Source organism: Macrobrachium rosenbergii, chromosome 4, assembly GCF_040412425.1.
Source record: "Macrobrachium rosenbergii isolate ZJJX-2024 chromosome 4, ASM4041242v1, whole genome shotgun sequence".
Lineage (NCBI taxonomy): Eukaryota > Metazoa > Arthropoda > Malacostraca > Decapoda > Palaemonidae > Macrobrachium > Macrobrachium rosenbergii.
In genome coordinates this window covers 59,786,599-59,806,598 of record NC_089744.1, presented here as the reverse complement: position 1 = coordinate 59,806,598, position 20,000 = coordinate 59,786,599, and the positions used below count along the sequence as shown (strand labels likewise).

Below are 20,000 nucleotides of genomic sequence, written 5' to 3'. Positions count from 1 at the left end.
GCTCAATGACTTTCTGCATCAGCTACATGAAAGGCAAAGTAAAATTTTAATTTTTATGGTCTGAGGCAGTCCTCAAGGACTGGCTCGGTTTCATGCATTTTTGTCAAGTCCCAAGAAAAGATCAAAATACTAGTAAAAGATGTAAAGTACTGTACACTGTAAATTTAGCTTCATAACAATACAGTAGACAAAAAGACACTTCTTGTTTAGTGCTGAAAATTCTGTATTTTTTTTTTTTTGAAATTTAAAAAAATTCTCCGTAAAGAGGTCTTTTGTTGCCCTCATTATTATTATTATTATTATTATTATTATTATTATTATTATTATTATTATTATTATTATTATTATTATTATATTATTATTATTATTATATGAGAAGACCGTTTAAGCAAGATTTTGAAAATTATGGTTTCATGAAGTCCATCAACTTCATACTGTATTTCACTCTCTTAATTCTTCTTATTAGTCCCTTCTCTGTGCAGCATAAATCACTTTCGAATTTCCGTATATTCATGCAGTTGATAATAATTCCATACAGCTTGAACATAGGTATTTTTCTCTTATATTAGGATGAATAACAGAAATGTAGCCGCAAAATAAAACAGGATGACGTTTCGTTCTATCATGGTAGGACATGATCACTAGGAATTATTTATTATTATTATTATCATTATTATTATTATTATTGATATTGTTTTTGAAAGTATAGGTATTATGATTTTAATGTCAGTTTTTGTTCAGATTATTGTTACGTTTTTGTTAAGTTTCCTGGTAAATTGCCATTACTCTGCTTAGCCTTTAATGAAACAAAAAAAGGAGTGAGTTTAAATGAATAAGTAGATTTGAAAGGGTTAAAAGGCCTGTCTTTTCAAAGGGACAATGTTATGGGTATCCTAGGAAAATAAAATATTACAACAAAGCACTGTACTCGAGTGTCATCTTTCCGTTTTGTTGATTTCCCGTTAAAATTCCTTTAAAGATTAGAAGATATTTTAAAATCATGAATAGTCTGCGAAACATGCTGATAGATTTGAAGAGTTTTTTGATGCCTGTCTTTATTAAAGGCAAGTAATTCTGAATAAAAGAAAAGATAATCAGGAAATGAAATGCAATATGCTACAGTTATTGCCCTATCCTCACTGCTAAATAATTCAAGTAATGTTCATTAGGAGACTTCACAGTTTATCTGAGTCTGTGTGAATATCCTTGCACTGCTTAAGAAGCTAAAGTCATATAAATATTGAGAGACATCAGTTATTTGCTTGGTTATTAAGTTATACAATGAAAATTTAATTAGAGGAAAGGAAACCAAAACCAGCGATCACACTCAAAAAGACACGGTGGGTTTTCATTGTATGTACAATGGTACTGTCGGTAACCGACTGTCAAAGGAAAGTTTAGGCATGTTTAGCATGTAATATATAAAGCAACAGGCTTATGCTAATTGCAAGAGGTAGAGTTTAAAAATGATCATGTATAGCATACAACCTTAAAATGTAGTCGTTTGTTTGATAACTCACAATCGCGCAACATTGCAACAATGGTAGGAGCTTTTGAGTTTAACAATGATAGCAGTTGGTGTGTTATCTGTGTAAATGCATGTGCGCCATTTCATAATTAACCAGAGCAAGGTCATGTGATGAATTTTATGGATATAAAGTGCTGGCTGATATTACTCTAATGTTAGTAGAAAACAGGAGTTACATCACAGCGACATTAATAAACATTAGATCATATCTCAAGCTTGTTGAATGTACACCAATTAATGCTGGTGAAGCTGAGCAAGACTCCAAACTTTGATTTGGCACTTTCACTGAAACACTGAACTCATTGGTGTTATTGACATACATTGTAAAGCAATAACAAAACTTCCAACGTTGCCTGTAAAATCGATTCAACTGTCATTTCACTGGATGATACTACAGTATCCATATATGCATGTGTGATACCTTCTATCAGTTGCTGGTTCTGTATGTACTGCATTTCTTGCAAAGTATGTTTTGCTTGTTGGTTATTGCATTCCCCTTACTGTTGTTAAACCTCTAGGAGTCTAGAAGCCTATTTATTTTGTATTTAGTTTTTTTTAATTAATTTTGGTTATGCTCGTTGCTCCCTTTCTCCAGTTTGACCGTAACAGTTCCATGAGGTACAGTTCCAGACGTGCCAGGACACTCGAGTCATTGGCATCACTCTATGAGGTAAAGTATTCTGTTAATCAAAGGGAGCTTATTTATTTGTTAGATTTCATTTTGAATGATGTTCAGACTTCAAGGTAGTGTGCTATAGCACAACAGATGTTTTTAAGCTTCATATGTTACTTTAAAAAGTTTTATACGTATAACAGGTTGTAAACGTAGTATATACTTTAAAAAATATAATATACATTATACTGTATGATTTTGTCTAACTACAGAACTGAAAAAATATTAAAATCTTATTAATAGTGTAATGGTTAGTACAGTATTTTACGATTTCCAAGGGTAACCCAATGGCTTTTTAATATTTGACTCAGTGATTTTTACAACATACCGTATTTAATCTCTAGCTTCACTATTAATGTGAAACTGGTTAATAAGAATAAGTAAATCAAAAGCCAAAGATTCACGTATTGAAATTTTACAAGATCCTCATAAGTTTTCTATATTGCAGGAAGATGATTTCAAGCGCACAATGGAAGAAAGTGCCAAACTTCAGCGCGCATATGATAAATATTTTGACCTGGTTATTATTAATAATGACCTTAATGACACTTACAACCAGATTTTAGAAGCGATAGAGCGCCTTTCAACTGAGCCACAATGGGTGCCTGTAACTTGGGTGTACTAACAAAATGCGAAAAAATCAAATGTAATAAACAAATGTTACAGGGAAATGTTCAAGTGATTGTAACAAAACTGAAACATGAGACACATATTCCAGTGAATTTAAGTACTTTTCTCATCTTTTTATGTCTATTCATTAAAGCAGTCATCTGGTGATAATCTGCTGTCCTTTTTCTCTACAAGCAGGCACACTGTAACCAAGAATTTCATCAAAAGCAGGTTTAGGAATTTACTACTTGGTCTTCCATAATAATCAAATTGTAAACATTTCATTACCTGTTTGCAGTGTCTTCTTTTTGGAGATATCAAGTGAAGATTTCTGTGGGATATTTTTGGTTGCAGTTTGTCAGTTAGATATATCACTCAAAATTTCTTTGAAAAGTCATCATTAGGAGGTGACATGCTGTATCATATAAGCTTTAATTCTATGTTTCTTTGTATTGAAATGTTACAAGTAAAGTGAATAAGATCTTTACCTTTCAAGCCTTGTGACTGAATTATTTTTTCTGAAAAATGTACAGTTATTTAAGGGACTAGCATGTATGAAAAGAGGTTTTATCTGCTTGTTGCAATTTTTCGTAGTATTTTCCAGCTAGGAAACTAAAGACATCTCAATCTTGTGTAAACAAAATCCAGCTGCATTTGTACAGGCAGTTATAAAGTTTTTTTGTGGTATGTGACTTCTTGGAACTACAGAATATCTTAATTTCACATGTGTTCATTAAGCATTTTAACCCTGTTGAGTGTGTTTTACATTCTTCCATTGTTTTCTTAACTAAAGTGCTCCATAATATAGTGGGAGAATGCCAAGTATATGCTGTACATAACTGGTATAAATTCATAAAGGCACCATGTTAATAAATGTCTACAGTTTTCAAGTTTTTCAAGTACAGTACAGCACTGAAAGTAATGATTATGAAAACATGACGGAATAGTCAGACTGTGGGCATTCACACGAACAAAATATAAAGTCTTTTGTGATAGTGATTTCTTGATTAATCTAGGGGTTATTCGGAAGAAAATTTATGTTAGTTGTACAATGACTTCTTTTACTATTTTAATTATGAACCAGGAGGATAGGTTTTTTATCACATTTGGGAAGATAAATGAACAATACTATGGTATATAATGATAGTAACTTTTGCCGTTGCGGTTCATCATTCTAGGCCAAAATTCTCTTTGACTCTAGCTCTGCTAATTGTTGAGTCATTTACAATTTGTTAACGTTGAGCGATTCACCATTATAAAATTGCCTAATGTAGATGGTTCTACAGCACTAGTTTGCACTTTAAATTGTACTCAAGTAGTGTTGACCACGTTTTGAAAGAATGTTCATCTTAAGATTCACATAGTATTACACTAATAGTATATCAGAACTCCTTCAGAATGTGTAGTATGATTTCTGTTAACTTTTAATATTGCAATGAAAATGTTAAAATCTACAATACATTGTTGTAACACAGAATCCCTGTTTGCTCATTTGATAACTTATACAAGTTTACCTCAGATACAATGTACTGAATGTAACTTGCACTGTCATATCATTATCAACAGACAGTGAGAAGAACTAAAATTCATTTATTTTTTTCTCCAGGGGAGCTACCTTTATGGTAAGAATAATGATCATCAGTATAGGGAAAAGGGAACAGATTGTACAAAGGCTGGTTTAGTATGCAAGTGATGTCATTTTTTCAGTAGCTGTCATGAGAATTAATTACCACTATGCAGGGAAATCTTCCAGGCTTGCAAAGGACACGTTGGTCATGCCTCTGTATATATGTATAAAAGTGTATTAAGGGATCTAAGAATTCTTTGGAGTTAAAGTTTTATGCGTGAATGATAAAAAAAAAGAAATCAAAACTAGTTGTGTAACTATCTAAGAGTCGCAATGGGAAACTGCAAGAACATGTGCTGATACAAAGCTTATGTATGTTTAATTTTTACAGTAAGGAGTATAGCATGGAAAATTTAAGTATGAAATAACATGGAACTCAAAAGAATATGTCTTTAAAAAGCTTACAGTTCATGGTAATTTAATTACAGAGGTAATAACTGTCTGTGGCGCAATAGAAAATATGTTGAAACCCAAATTATATAAGTAAGTTTTATTTTAAATCTTGACTGATTTACAAAATAAACATGAATTTTGGTACCCTTCTAGGATTTAATGTCAATTATTTTCATTTTATAGAAAGTAGAAATTTTATAGATAGGACACTTCTAAGGACTGATATAGTGCTACATTAAACTCTAAATTGGGGTTAACTGAGAATGTCTAGAAGCTGTCATTATTTAAATAAATGCAAAGACAATACTAGATTATGATGTACTATATTGTATATTTAACTTTGCAAATTTTATTTTTTAGTGGCTTGCTCTTCATCAAACTAAGGATGAAAACCATATATCATTAAAATATGTATAGAAATATTAAGCCAATGAAGCAGCAGATGAACTGGCATATTTACAATAAAATGTTGTGTAGGGAATTGTATAGTTCATGTTTGCAAAGAATGAGTTCAAGAAAAGACTGAGAAGTGCAATTCAGAGATTTTTAATATAACAGCTAGAATTGGGACATTGTATGAACTATAACTGCCTTATAAAGTGTGAATACTTATAATTATGAACTTCAGGATCATATGATGAAATATGATATCCCCGTGGTTTTGCATTTAAATAAACGTATTCCCACATGACTACTTTATATTATAGAAAGTCTCTTGTAACAGACATAAGGCATTAGATATTGGAATATGGTCACTTATTGTTAAAAATTTACACTGTAATTTACTTATTTATGGTTACTTCCTTAATTTCTGTTTATGTATTGAAAGGATACTTTGTTATGTATGTTTTGGTAGCAATTATTGCATTCTGATTTAAAAATTCTTTTAACTGATTCATTCATTTAAGATATTTATTTCTTTCTACTCCTTGCCTCAGTGGAAGAAACTCATAAATTTGCTAATTACAAAGAAAGAAAATTTAATTATCATCTAGTATGTCAATGCCTTGATTAATCTGTCCAGTAACAGCATGCATATGATAGCATAGTTAGGTACTTTTTTAGTTGTGATAGGGAATTCTTTAATCCCCCCGTGTTCAGTTTTTGGTCTCTCTGGAATCCTACAGATGATTAAAACTTTGTTGTTTTTGATTAATTGTGGCATTGATGTCACTATCCTATGATTATAGTGACCCAGGTGTTCACCATGTGAATATCCTTACCCTTATATAGTTTTATATTTATGTTTATACGGAAAATAAAAGATGATATCTGTGTCTGGGTAATTATTAAACCTTACATAAATAATTAGGTTTATGAAAAAACAAATAAAACAATATGATTATGAAGTACTCTTACTAATAAAAGGTATAGAAAAGGAAAGCAGGAGAACAGAAAAGTTAGAATGGTGTTAGATCAGGGATTCTTAACCTGGGGTTCATGGGCTCCTTGATGGTCCCTGGACAAACAGACTCCAAGGTATCCGTTAAGGTCACCAACATTTTAATCAGAAATAAAATAAAAATTCAAAGTCCTGCATTTTCATCTCTATGGTGGATGTGTTTTATTATTATAGAAAGTTTCGAATGCAATGTTCCTTACAACGCGTGATTAACCTTCTATATCGCCTCCCGTGACCAATAAGTTACGGGGGAAAACGGCTTTGTGTTCCTATAATTGTGATAAGATAGAAATATTTGTTTAATGTAACCTTGCTGTATCGCCAAATTCAAACGTAACTTATTAGTTCACTAAGTACGTTCACTCAGTTTCTTTATATATCACTTTTGTGTCAGTGACTACTCTATGAATAAACAAAACATATCCAACTTTGATAATGTGCCAAAAAGTTGTTGTTGCTTGTCTTAAGTTTTTGAAATTGTAGTGTGGTCTTTGACAAAGCAACACGGATGTTATCTTTGACATCCAACCTATTTAGATTTTTAGTTTTCATAGTGACTTTTTAGTTTTCATAGTGACATGTGCCGAAAATCTCCACTCGCAGTGAGTCCTTGACGCTTTCTGCATAAACGTATTACAGATGCTGAATATCACTGTTTATGTGTGTATATATATATATATATATATATATATATATATATATATATATATATATATAAAATATATATATATATATATATATAATATATATATATATATATATATATATATATATATATATATATATATATATATATATATATATATATATATATGTATATATTTTTGACGATGCAAATACATTTACCTGGACAAATTATGCACCCCATATAATCATAAGCAAGAGACAGTAGGTTTCCCATTTTTATAACAAAACCTTTAACAAATATGCTTGTTTGTGTGTGAGCCTAGTATTGTTTCCTACTGACAACCAAGATTGTGCGTACTTATGAGAGAAAAAGAGGTCACATTTCTACTGCCATTTACTTTTATTATCATTTATTACATCGTTTCTATATAGATGACACAATGTTTATTTGTTTTTTTGGAAAACAAAGTTCAAGTTGGGAATATTTCGTCTTTGGACATGATAGAACACAAAGATCACAGTATTTTCTCTGTGGCAAAGTCGTTGCCGATGGAGGCATGGAGCCAAAAACCCTGGAGGCGTGCCCCATTTCTGTCCTTTCAGAAAATACATCGACCAGTGCTGACTTTTTTTTTTTACTAAGAAGGCTCGATTTGAAGGAGATGGAACTTTACCAAAATTCTGATTTGTCCCCATGCAAATGCCGAATCTTGAAGCATCCTATAAGGTTGCATTACCAAGTAAAAGAAGCCATATGCGACCGGGAAGCCCTTAGCAAAGCCACGTGCCCTGGAAATGGTCGAACTGGTTTGTGGCTTGGAATATAGGAATAGAACTAAGGTAATGCTTTTGTCAGATGAAGTTATCCACTCCAGAACTGCTGACTTTTCTGGTAATATAATGACGCAAGTAAAGGGGAATTGAATTTCCAATTTTCCATTCAGCACGCAACTGCAGGAAACTACTGAGACATCAGTACAGCCAGCTCATGGTTTTCGTTCGTTTTGTACATGCTGAAGCCATCAAGGACATCACAAAGACCATCGACCTCTTGAAAAGTTTCTTTACCAAGCAAAAAAAAAAAACGACTAAAAGAAAAATCTTGATACTCTAAAGAGGAGACTGGTGTCAGCCAACTATGCCAACTTCTTAATGTTAGAAGAGTTGTTCTTACAAGCTGGAACTGAGAGTGACAAAGCCCTGTCAGTTTCTCTGCAGGCAGATATCTGCAGACATCTGAATACGTTATAGGGCTCTTTTAAATGTTACTTCTGCTCAGGTGACCTAAAAGTTGAAACATGGATTTGTAATCCTTTCTTTTCCCACACAGGTTATTAGCGACGAAGACCTTGCCAAAGATGGCCTCACTGATCTGAGAACAGAGGAAATGATACGAAATGAATTCAACTCAAAGAGTATTGGAAAATTTTGCTCTTAATTCACACAAACCTAACCTTACCTGTGCTTTGATTCCATTTGCTACTACATACCACTCACTGCGAGTGAAGATTTTCGGCACATGTCACTATGAAAACTAAAAAGTCACTATGAAAACTAAAAATCGAAATAGGATGGACGTCAAAGATAACATCCGTGTTGCCTTGTCAAAGACCACACTACAATTTCAAAAACTTAAGACAAGCAACAACAACTTTTTGGCACAGTATCAAAGTTGGATGTGTTTTGTTTATTCATAGAGTGGTCATTATTTTTTGCCTGAGAAAAGTGAGAAACATGATTCCTCATGAAGACTGTTTAGTACTTTGTGTATAAGGTATTCGATATGCAATTGAAATAAAAGTATGTTCATTGAGTAAAGCGGTCCATTACACAAAAAAGGTTAAAAACCACTGGCCTAGGTAACGTGAGGTTACCCTACAATCCAAACTATTGTAATTCCAACAAGATCTAGCATCTCTGAATTAAACTACAATAAGTTTTTTGTTTTGTTTTTTCCTCATTATGCTGTTTTTTAATTTTCTTTTATATATGGATAGGTAACTGAACTCAGCAAGAGGAACTGTGATATGTTTCAAAATCATTGCAGAGAATCAAAATTATTACAACGATTAAATTTGTTTTGAAATTTTCCTCTAAAACCAAAAAAAAAGCAAGAAGAGGGGAAATTTCCCTTTGAGTTTATGAAGGTTACCAACACCAACACATAAAATTGGGTGGTTCCCTACATGCCGACTAGTTTTGTGAATGAAGAGTGTAGATGTTTGTAAACAATGGGACAACCAATAAGAATTCGAATTATGCCTTTTTTTTAGCAGCCAATCAAAACCCAGTGTATATTTACCACTAAAACAAACAGTATGTCAAGAGCTCCTCTAACTTATGCGTTGCTGTTTGGAAAAAAAATGGGGCTCATAAAATTAGGGCCTTTTTTTTTATTTTTATTTTTTGACTTTTTGACTCTATTAACAGTAAGCTTTAACATAATAACAGTAATTTTCAACATAATATCTTCTGCAGTAATAAGTTATTTGGTTTTATATATCTTTCACAGCAACTTTATATCAGAGAAAAGTCAGACAGGCTAAACTGATTACAAGAAATACAATGCCTCTGTTATGTATTGCAATGTCTTTGAATCAGAAATATTTTTGCTAATAGAATGAGTTCTTAGTCCCTCACTTAGCTTTTTGTAAAAATTCTCACTACAAATGCAAAATTATCCAATAAGGATATCATCGATAATATAGGGAACAGAAGATTTACAAAAAAGCTCCAGTGAATTATTTTGGATCCCAGAGAGATTATTTACAATACAAATGTCATTTGGCACCTTTTCTGTTATTTTTCTTTTTACCTCAGATGGAACTGAAGAGATATGTTGCAAAATTTTTTATGACAAAACATACAAAAAAGCCAAAAAGAGGGGAAGTTCCCAACAGCAACGAATAAAATTGGGTTGTTTTCTTTATGGGGAGCTTTGTCAACAGTGGTTCTCATGGAAGCAACTATGGAATAACAACAGATAAGAATTTGAGTTACGCTTGTTTTTAGCAGCCGGTAGTATGTTTACTGCCAAACTAACACAGAGTTCCTCTGACTTATGCGATTCTGTCTGAAAAAATTAGAACTCTTGATTTTTGTTTTTTCACATTTTTAACTAATATATTTTGGTTTTTATGATCATTTCGACTTTAAAGGTTTATTGAAAGTAATCTGCAATATAATTAACAAAATTACATTCTTGATACCATCTATTCTTATAATTTCGTATTCACAGTCAACAGACTGCATTTGTGGTTGTAGATTTGACGCAAAAACTGTATATGAATCTTATGGCAATTTAAGTAGTGAAAAAAAACCAGTAAATTAATTTCAGCAGATCTTTTTAATTATTCTATGTGCCCCCTATGAAATGTCAGGAATTATTTTCATTAGTAAAAGAAAAACCCTACGATGAATTAAATAAATTCCTGACGACTATAACGTGAGCTCTGATCCACAGAAAATGAAGTCATCAGAAAAATGGAAAACTTTTTACAAATTAAATTCCGCTGATGATGTCTTCTCAGACATCGTCAGTAATGAATTTTCTTACTTTTGTAAATGGAAATACATTTACAGAGAGAATTTTGTAATGAATTAAAATTCTTCTGAATAACATGACTGTTAATAAAAAAAAACTACAAAAGGAGAAAAAAATCATCAAGAACAGAGCTCGGAAATTCAGGAGTTTCACTTTTCTTTCTTAAGAGCAACACATAAATTGAAAGGAATTCACGATATTCTGTTAGCTTAGGCGGGGAATATACTCTCTATTTTGATTGGCCGATGAACATTACTCTAACTCTAATTCTGATTGGTTGCCTGATAGTTGTGTTTACAAACAGCACTCAAATTATTCCAAGAAAAACTATTTTATTACTAAAATAGAACAATGAATAAATTTCTGCTATAAGCATAAATGAAGGATTCATATTATTTCTTTCATTTTTAATACTGAACGATTAAGAGTCCTTATGTGATTACCGACATTAAAACATTTCTCAGTAGCATAATTTTAATGTTTTGGCATTACTGTTAAAAGTGTTCTGGTTTTAATTGCCTCAAGTGATGGAAACAAAGGCGTCTTCCTTGTTAACAAATGTTTCTGTAATGAACTTATTGTTCATAGAAAGTCACTAAATTTGTAAGCAATATCATAGTTGTTTTCATTTCATGTTAAGATTATGATAAACTGTCAGGTGATTGTTTACTACAACTGTGACCGGTATCTGAAAGAACTAGTGCCATTTTACTACGCTTACAAAATAGTGCCACATCTCAATGTCTTGTATCTCTTCTACATTTATTTATATGATCTATCCATTCTCACATTAAATTAGAAAAGCCTTCGAAATTATAATGATACTAGGGTAGTAATCATTTCCTTTACATAAGTTGAAAGGCATCAAAGTAGGTTTGTTGTACCATAGTTTTCACAGTTTGAAGTAACGCGCATGGGAAAACAGACGACTTTAGCAGTATGGCCAATATCCAAAAAATAAACTACAACGAAATATTTAAACGATATTTATACCATGGCTTTATTTATGCTTAATAGGGATTTTTTGTGTGTTTTGTCAAGTAAAACAGTTTTCCATTTCAGTGCTCTGTATGAAGTTAGGTACCGATAGTAACAACTATGAAAGAACCAATCAGTTTTATTAACAATCGTAGTTAGCAGCCAGTAGAAACGTAGACTATTTTTCCCGCTTAAATTAATGGCACTTTAAGAGTTCCATTAATTTAAGCGGGAAAAATAGTATACGTTTCTACTGGCTGCTAACTACGATTGTTAATAAAACTCATGAGTAAGAGTAACTTTAAGAGTTACTCTTACTCATGAGTTGCTGTTTAGAAACCAGTTTAACTTCAGACGCTAGTTGGCAACGTAATTAAGAAAATCAATGACCTCGGCTGCCTCATGGGTTTAATATCCTAAAGTACATTCTAATGGCAAAAAAAAAATATCTAGAGTTAAAGAAATTTTAATACACACCATAACTACAGCGTTTTCTTGTCTAATTTACTCTATAAATAAAATTAATATGAGGGCATTGCAATATAAAGCATAAAATTGCAATGCCCTGATATTAATTTTATTTATAGAGAAAATTAGACAAGAAAACGCTGTAGTTATGGTGTGTATTAAAATTTCTTTAACTCTAGATATTTTTTTGCCATTAGAATGGGGATGATTGGGTTTTAGAATATTCATTTGGCTTATGTAAGAAGAATTGCAATAAATTATTTAATTTCCAATATAAAAGTTATATTTCCAAGTCAGCAATATGGAGCAAAACACCAAATAATAAATGTCATAAGTGATATTATAGAGGATGTATTTTATAAAAAAAAAAGCTCTCGAGGATTATTTTACATTGCTTAGGGTATGTGTGAGTACCCTCTGTATATTGTAAACTTCTTGTATTGCAATCGAGATTTGGCAGCAGTGCATAAGTCTGCAATAAACATTTATCAGTTTTATTTTTTGAATCTCAGATAACAATTTTTTGTAATTTTTTTTTTTAAGTTTAGATAGTCTAGACCAGTAAGACAAATTCCAGTATCATTACAAAAATTAGAATAGCTATAACGCGTAAATTCTCTTTCACTGTTTACTCTAAACCCATGCAACATAAAATTGGAAGCTTTCCTATAGGCTATTTCCATAATTATAAATTAAATATGAAACGTTTGTCATTGGCTATAATAAAATCATTACGAAAAAAGTCTGCATAAACAAATTCGTACCTGAGGACTCAACCGTCGGGAAATGACCATGAGTAAAAGTAATCCTCTGAAATGTTTGCAGTAAATCATATGTGGAGAAAACAGGTAGATATTCAACAAGAATTTTCACTGAAAACAAAAGACCTGCCTTTCACAATGAAGTCATTTGTTGCAGCCATCGGGTATAAAAAGGGCCTCATAAAAACGAAATCGAACCTTCACAAAAGGATCTTAGTTAACAAAATGCCTCTCTGTACATTGTACTGTAAAACATGTAAATTATTCGCGATACAAAACGAAAACAAATAAGTTCCCTTCATCTACTGCTAATAATAATAACGTAATATCGACAGGGTGATAGCTGTCAAGATAATGCTAAATTTGCTCAAAGTTTGTAAAAGACTTTAGTGAAACTGCAACATCGAGAATCCAAATATATACTCAGTTTGGAAGCATCAGTTCTCCTCTATGCGAATGATACTGGTTCAGTAATATTAAATTTACCGTATGCTTGTTATCTTTCTTGGACCACATGTCACTGATCTCATACAGTTTCATTTATTTTTGCAAGTACAAAAATAAATTATACGTTTACAACGACTATAAACGATAGAATTTCCTAGGAAAAAAATTAATCAAAATCAGTTTTGAGAGTAAATTGAGGTGAAGAAGAGTTTCCTATGTTCAGTGTGAATTTTCTAACGTTTCTCTAGAATATTAAGAGTTATTATCGTTAACAGACTTTCTAGACTAAAACATTTCTGCATAAGTACGTTCTCTCTTGAAAAAAAGTTGTCACTTTACCACCGGGCCTTCAGTGTCTCTAGAAATACTCAGTTGCCCCTCTTGTCCTTGAAGAATTAGAAAACTTCACTTTGTGACTTAAAAGCTGCTTATGTGTGAGATTTCAAATGCACACGCACGCATCCACTCAGCCCCCCCAACCCCCAACAAATATACACACATACATACAGCTATCGAATAGAAATCTTTTTATGTAAGATTTCCATTTGAGGTTCATGAAAAATTACACACACACACACACACACACACACACACACACATATATATATATATATATATATATATATATATATATATATATATATATATATATATATATATATGAGAGCCTCAGGTGGCTCAGTCGGTTACAGCAGCAGCTTCGGACTTCGTAGAGGTCTGTGGCGCGGGTTCAAAACCCGCAGCCGACTGATCAGAGAGGCAGACACTTTTGCTATCCGTGTAGACATCCCGGGATTATATATGTAATCAACGGATAGGTTTGCTTAAAAAGCAAATGGATGTTACAGACTAAATACACACACAAAACAAAGCCACTACAACACCTTCTAAAAACATAACAAACATCTCACACGTCTCGAACTCTCGCCACACCCGCGCAATAACTTCTCGCTGCTGGGAAGAAAGGGCGTTGGGTCGGGTATGATACATGAAACATACGTACCGGGGTCTAAGCGATGTCAGGCAGGGCAGCCGATCGAGACCACAGGTCTACCCCCAAAGCCAAATCAAAAGTCCTTCAAAAGAAGGCATCATGCTTACCCCATACAAAAATGGGAATAAAAGCACGTTAAAAGAAGAAGAAGAAGATATATATATATATATATATATATATATATATATATATATATATATATATATATATATATACACATACATATATATACATATATAATTTTTTACGAACCATTAGCATAACTACCTCAAATGGAAACCTTACATAAGAAGATTGCTATTCAGCAGCTAAAAATCTTTTGGTTTCCGGTGGAGGTGCGAGGTATGAGCTATCTAAAACTTGAAAGGAAACGATTGGGAAATAGTTTCATAGAATTTTAAATCTTGAAGTTTATATATATATATATATATATATATATATATATATATATATATATATATATATATATATATATATATATATATATGTGTGTGTGTGTGTGTGTGATAATAAAACGAGTAACAATTTTCTAAATTACAAATATTATTCTGAAAATTACTTCGGAAACTTTTGCATACTTTTTGTTTTTACATTTCTTGGCTAAAGAAAGCATCCAAGAACTTCCTCTGTCTGTCTGTCTTGGTGCCTTTCATTTAATCACTTCATCAATAAATGAATGACTGAATAATGTACTTGTGATTATATCCAGAAAATGTACAAAATCTGTGTGTGTTAATACGCTGATTTTCTTCTCGGTCATTCTACCTACCGGAATAACACATTCCTTTTGATGTTCTGGTTTATCAAGGTTATTCGCTGTTCATTTTCTAACATTGTTTGCAATTATATTATACGGATATTCTCTATGCACCGTACAGACTTCAGTAAGTACGATCGATCGAGGTGCTACGGAAATCCCGTGATGAGTCACTTTAATTTTGCTGCGGCAAGGCATCTCGTGCCATTGTGACAGATTCTAGGAAATATGAATTTCTCATTAAATGAAGCAACGTACAGGTATATTTTAAGATATTTTAATCAAATGGATTTCTTTCTGTTATAGGAAGAAGTACATATATCTAGCTAATCTTAATTTCTCGAATATTAATCCAGTAAACTTTGGGCAAAAAAATGGCTAACCTAGAAAAAATTTAGATAAATTTACAATATGCTTTTTCTAAATCAGAATTTTATGAGTTTTTCGATGGTGCATCTTGTCACTTTGTATCTGTTGAGCAAAAAATGTTATGAGGCAAAATGTAAAGTACGTGGGCAAAATTTTCTGTCGCCAAAATTACGTGTTAATGAACTTCGAATTATCATAACGATTCACCCACCAAAATGTAGCTTGTGATGAGCACTTTCGTTTGATATTAGATATAATATCATTGAGGTTAATTTCAAGGTAACTAAAGGTCGCAAATATTTGACTACTGCAAATTTAAAACTTTTTCATATTACATTTGCATTAAAAGTTCCTGTTAATACTGCTTAAATTTCACAACATATGCTACTTTATTTTCTTATTTCAGGGACCTAAGAATGAGTAAACATGACTAAAGTATGATGGAAGCAGTGCCAGATGAAGAGAAAGTGTGTGTTTATTGTGGAGATGGCTCCAGAGATGGTGATCCTTTGAATCATGTGGCTTCCAGATTTCAGGGTGGTGATGGCAGAAAACACCCCTTAGATACCATAACTGAACATGCCACAAACTAAAATTGGATACCTTAGCCACAAAGCATCATGTGCCAACTTGTATACACTTGTCTTCTCGAACTCTCCTATAAAAACAAATCACGTGCAAAACGTAAGGCCACAGTGGAAAATGAGCCAGGTTCTTCTAAGCGTATTTCAAGATCAGAAGTTCAAAAATTTAATTTTAAAGGTCAGTGTTTTTACTATGGAAAAGCCTGTATTTTTGATCGAAAACATCGATATAGATGAGACTTTGAGGAAGTATCCCCAAATGATACAAAAATCTTCATTAAGACCCATGAGTTATGTAAGGTTAGAGAGAATAATTTTGCAAAAAGTATAGAAAGAAGGCTTTTGAGTTTGGTGATCTTGTTGCAGCAGAGGCTACATATCATAAGTCGTGCAGGTCAAGTTTTGAAAATCCTCTACCTAAGTATTCACCGAAAGGAAGACCTAAATCTATTAGAAAAGTTGATGCTTTTGAAAAGACATGTCAGATTTTGGAGGATGATATGGAATTATATACTGTTAAATAATTTCAAGAACTAATGGAAAAACAAAGTGAAGAGGTTTACTGCATAAAAATGACTAAAATTAAACTTAAAGAGAAATATGGAGAGAGTGTGGAATTTGTGAGGCATTCAGAAAAGACCTGGTCAGGTATTTGGACTGATTTGTCTATAGAGCAAATTTTGATGAGATCTTTAAAAGGAAGAGGAGGAGTCATTACTACAGGTATGACAGAAAATGTATTAAATGTATAGACAAAAACTATGCATCGTTGTGCAGAAGTAAGTGAAGCCATAGAAGAGTTAACTTCAGTGAACAATTCTCTTGAAAAGCACAAAGAAATGCTTCCAGGGCGCATTCAGCGTGACAGTGATGACTTTGTCAAAATTCTCACATGGTTTCGGAGTCACAACCCTTTCAATAGTGATGAAAAACTGGTATGCCTCGATTCAGGACTTATTGACGAAAGCAATAATGTAAGTTGTGATCGTGCTGAAGAAACTGGTGCTTCAATTCCGCAAAGTTTAGATGGCAAATCATTTACTGACTGCACATTCAAGAAAAAAAAAAGTCTCAAACTTGCAAGGCCTTTATTCTTCAATATCAGTTGCGTTTATTGGTTGCTGTAGGGAGAAAACCAGAAACAGAGATAGGAAGTTACTTTTATTATGAGCTAACACCATATCCCACACCTTTGTTTGCAGGAGGTGTTATGAGAGCTGCTAAGGATAAAGCTACACTGAAAAATCATCTTTTGCAACCAGTTACACCAAGAGAAGCTTCTGGTGGTACAGTTGTGGCTGATGGAGAAGCTTTACTTTGGTGTTGTCATTGGAAGAGAAATGAGATGTTCAGCAGAATTTTTCAGACGTATATTGTCAAATGTCAAAACCTAAGAATCAATGTTGTGGTATTTGATGGATATGCATCCTCAACTAAGATTCTACTCACAAATCAAGGTCAGCCAAAGTATCCCAAGTTGAGCAGATCCATGACGATAATCTTTGCCAGTGTGATCGAACAGAATTCTTAAGTAGCTATGTTAACAAGAAAAGTTTTATAGATTGTCTAGGTAAGAAATTAGAGGAAAATGGTTTCCGAGTTGTTTATTGTCCAGGCGATGCAGACACTACCATCATCAAGACAGCTCTGAATGTTGTTGATAAACCAGTTACAATTCTGGTTGATGATACTGATATCCTCTGTCTTCTCCTTCATCATGTATACTTTCATAATGACTGTCACGACATTTTCTTGAAGACCATGAGAGCGCTTAAGGACACACAGGAGCGTATCTCTTATAGGATCAATGACATCATTGAAGCTTGTAATAAAGTACACATAAAATACATTTTATTTGTTCACACCTTTACTGGGTGTGCCACTACTTCCATTACATACAAATTTGGAAAAACATCAATTCTGTCCAAATTGAAAAATTCATGCAAGTTGCAACAGATTGCAGACCAGTTCTACTTAGAAGATATGGATTGCCAAGATATTGGTAGTGCAGCTGTAAGAGTTTTTGAGCTCTTGTACTCTCCAACATGTACCTTGCAGCAAATAAGGAGAGAAAAGTATGATGCAATGGTGGCTACTGATAGATCTAAAATTGACCTTGCTTTGCTTCCTCCTTCTCCAAGAGCAGCATTCTTCTATCATGGACTGAGTGTCTATCATCAAATCCAGGTTTGGAAGGCACTTTGTGATACTGATACTGAACCACTTAGTTGGGGCTGGCAAATGTGTAATGTTAAGTTTAGACCCATCATGACTGATATTGCCGCTGGTCGGGCAGAGTTATTGAAAATTATTCGCTGCGGTTGTAAAGGACAATGTGGAAACGGATGTTCCTGTAGAAAAGCTGGTTTGCAATGTACACCGTCATGTAAAGATTGTCATGGAATCACGTGCTCCAATGTACCAGAATCTGAAGACTCAGAGATATGTGAAAATGAATCTCTACAGTAGAGCTTCATTTATCTGGTACAATCAAAAGTTAGAATATGGTGAATTACTCACATTTCCATTTTGTTAGATTTACTCCTATAACTTTTTTAGAATGTTTATACAATGTAACTCTAATACTCTTTTGTGGTTTGATTATTTATAAACCATCAATGAAATACCGAGTATTTTAAAACAATTTGAATATGATAAAATTTCTCGGTTGAAACTACATTTTTGCTTTATTATAATTGTTCTACATTTATTTTTGGGTTGTTTGCAATTAGCTTCAATTTTAATGAATACCATAAAGTTGTTTTGATAAACAGACAGAATTTCACAAGATACACCAATGAAAAGCACGTGTGAATATATAAAATTTTTTTTTTAGAAATTTGTGGGGGTCAAAGTGACCTTTCAAACCTTATTGACCTTGTTATCATGTTCAATAATGTTTTTTCTTATATGAAACAAAAGAGCCCATCAAAAAGCTACATTTTAGGGGGTCTTAACGTTGCATCTTCCATAGGTCCCAACTTATGATGGTTTTAATTTTAGTTACACGTAAATTTTGGGACAAAAATTTTTGGTAAAAATGTAATTGTTTTCTTTCCTTTAACAATGACTAATATTTGAATATGGATGGGTTAAAACAATGCAACTATATAATCTAAACCAGATTTAGGCCATAATTGACTTTTTTAACCTATTTCCACCCCACAGAGAGCATGTAATTGTCTCCTCTCGAAATTTGTATTAATCATGATTTTATGACCTTTAGTGACCTTGAAATTAAACCTATTTATATATATCCTAATGAGCTACATTTTGGTTGGTAAATTATTGTTCTAACTTTAATAGTTCCCAAGTTATGATCATTTGAAGTTCATTAACACGTAATTTTGGCAACAGAAAATTTTGCCAACGTACTTTATATTTTGCTTCATAACTTTTTTTGCCCAACAGATACAAAGTGACAAGATGATCTAATTTAGAAAAAGTATATTATCAATCTATCTAAATTTTTCTAGGTTCAGCCCTAATTCTACTGGACTATATGTTATAAAAGAAGCCATGTGTTTGTTTGTGAACTTATGCTGGAAACTCTGGGGAAGATAGAGTTTTCGTTGACATCTTTTCTGGGAACATAAAATTCAGCACTTATATACACATACATATGCTACTGCATGCTTATTGTTACATAATTTTGATGTTCACTAAAGTTATGGAAATCTTTCGGTTTTAGTTTTACAACACCTACGTAATAACATGCAACTTATGGTTTATAATTACATCGTCGCAAACGTTTCCCGTAGCCTTTAAAGACTGTTAAAAGTAATTTTTGCAAGTTGAGTGTTCAACAAGATTCAGAAGGAGGAAGGACAAAGTTTTAAAAAAGGATACCTTGTATCAACTGAATCTCTCTCTCTCAATATATATTTATATATATATATATATATATATATATATATATATATATATATATATATGTATATCTATATATATGTATATCTATATAAATCCATACACACACATACAGACTACTATATATGTGTATATATATATATATATATATATATATATATATATATATATATATATATATATATATAAAGAAGATACGTGTATGTGTGTATGATACAAGAGTGGCACAGCTGAATGACACGGGCGTGGGAAAGGGTTAGTAAGGGTGCGTCCACACAACAGTAAAACATGTCATAAACACATGTAGGAAACTTACCGCATGCATATCAGAGACGGGTTTAAAAAGTGAACGATATTTAGTGGAGAAAG

The 20,000-nt window shown here is 32.5% G+C and overlaps 2 protein-coding genes across 15 annotated transcripts in view; one reads left to right on the top strand and one right to left on the bottom strand.

Moving 5' to 3' along the window:
- Positions 1-6,105, top strand: part of vari (MAGUK p55 subfamily member vari) — a 197,224-nt gene extending 191,119 nt beyond the window's left edge. For 10 of the 13 annotated variants that reach the window (XM_067098009.1, XM_067098016.1, XM_067098101.1 and 7 more), the window contains 2 exons: positions 2,124-2,198; positions 2,650-6,105. In XM_067098009.1, the coding sequence (XP_066954110.1) occupies positions 2,124-2,198; positions 2,650-2,826 (252 nt within the window). In that variant the 3' untranslated portion in view covers positions 2,827-6,105. The remainder of the gene's footprint in view (positions 1-2,123; positions 2,199-2,649) is intronic. The other 3 variants (XM_067098035.1, XM_067098024.1, XM_067098090.1) reach the window with 1 other exon arrangement.
- Positions 1-20,000, bottom strand: part of LOC136835035 (T-complex protein 1 subunit gamma-like) — a 772,440-nt gene that overhangs the window by 325,053 nt on the left and 427,387 nt on the right. The gene's annotated exons all lie outside the window — the stretch shown is intronic.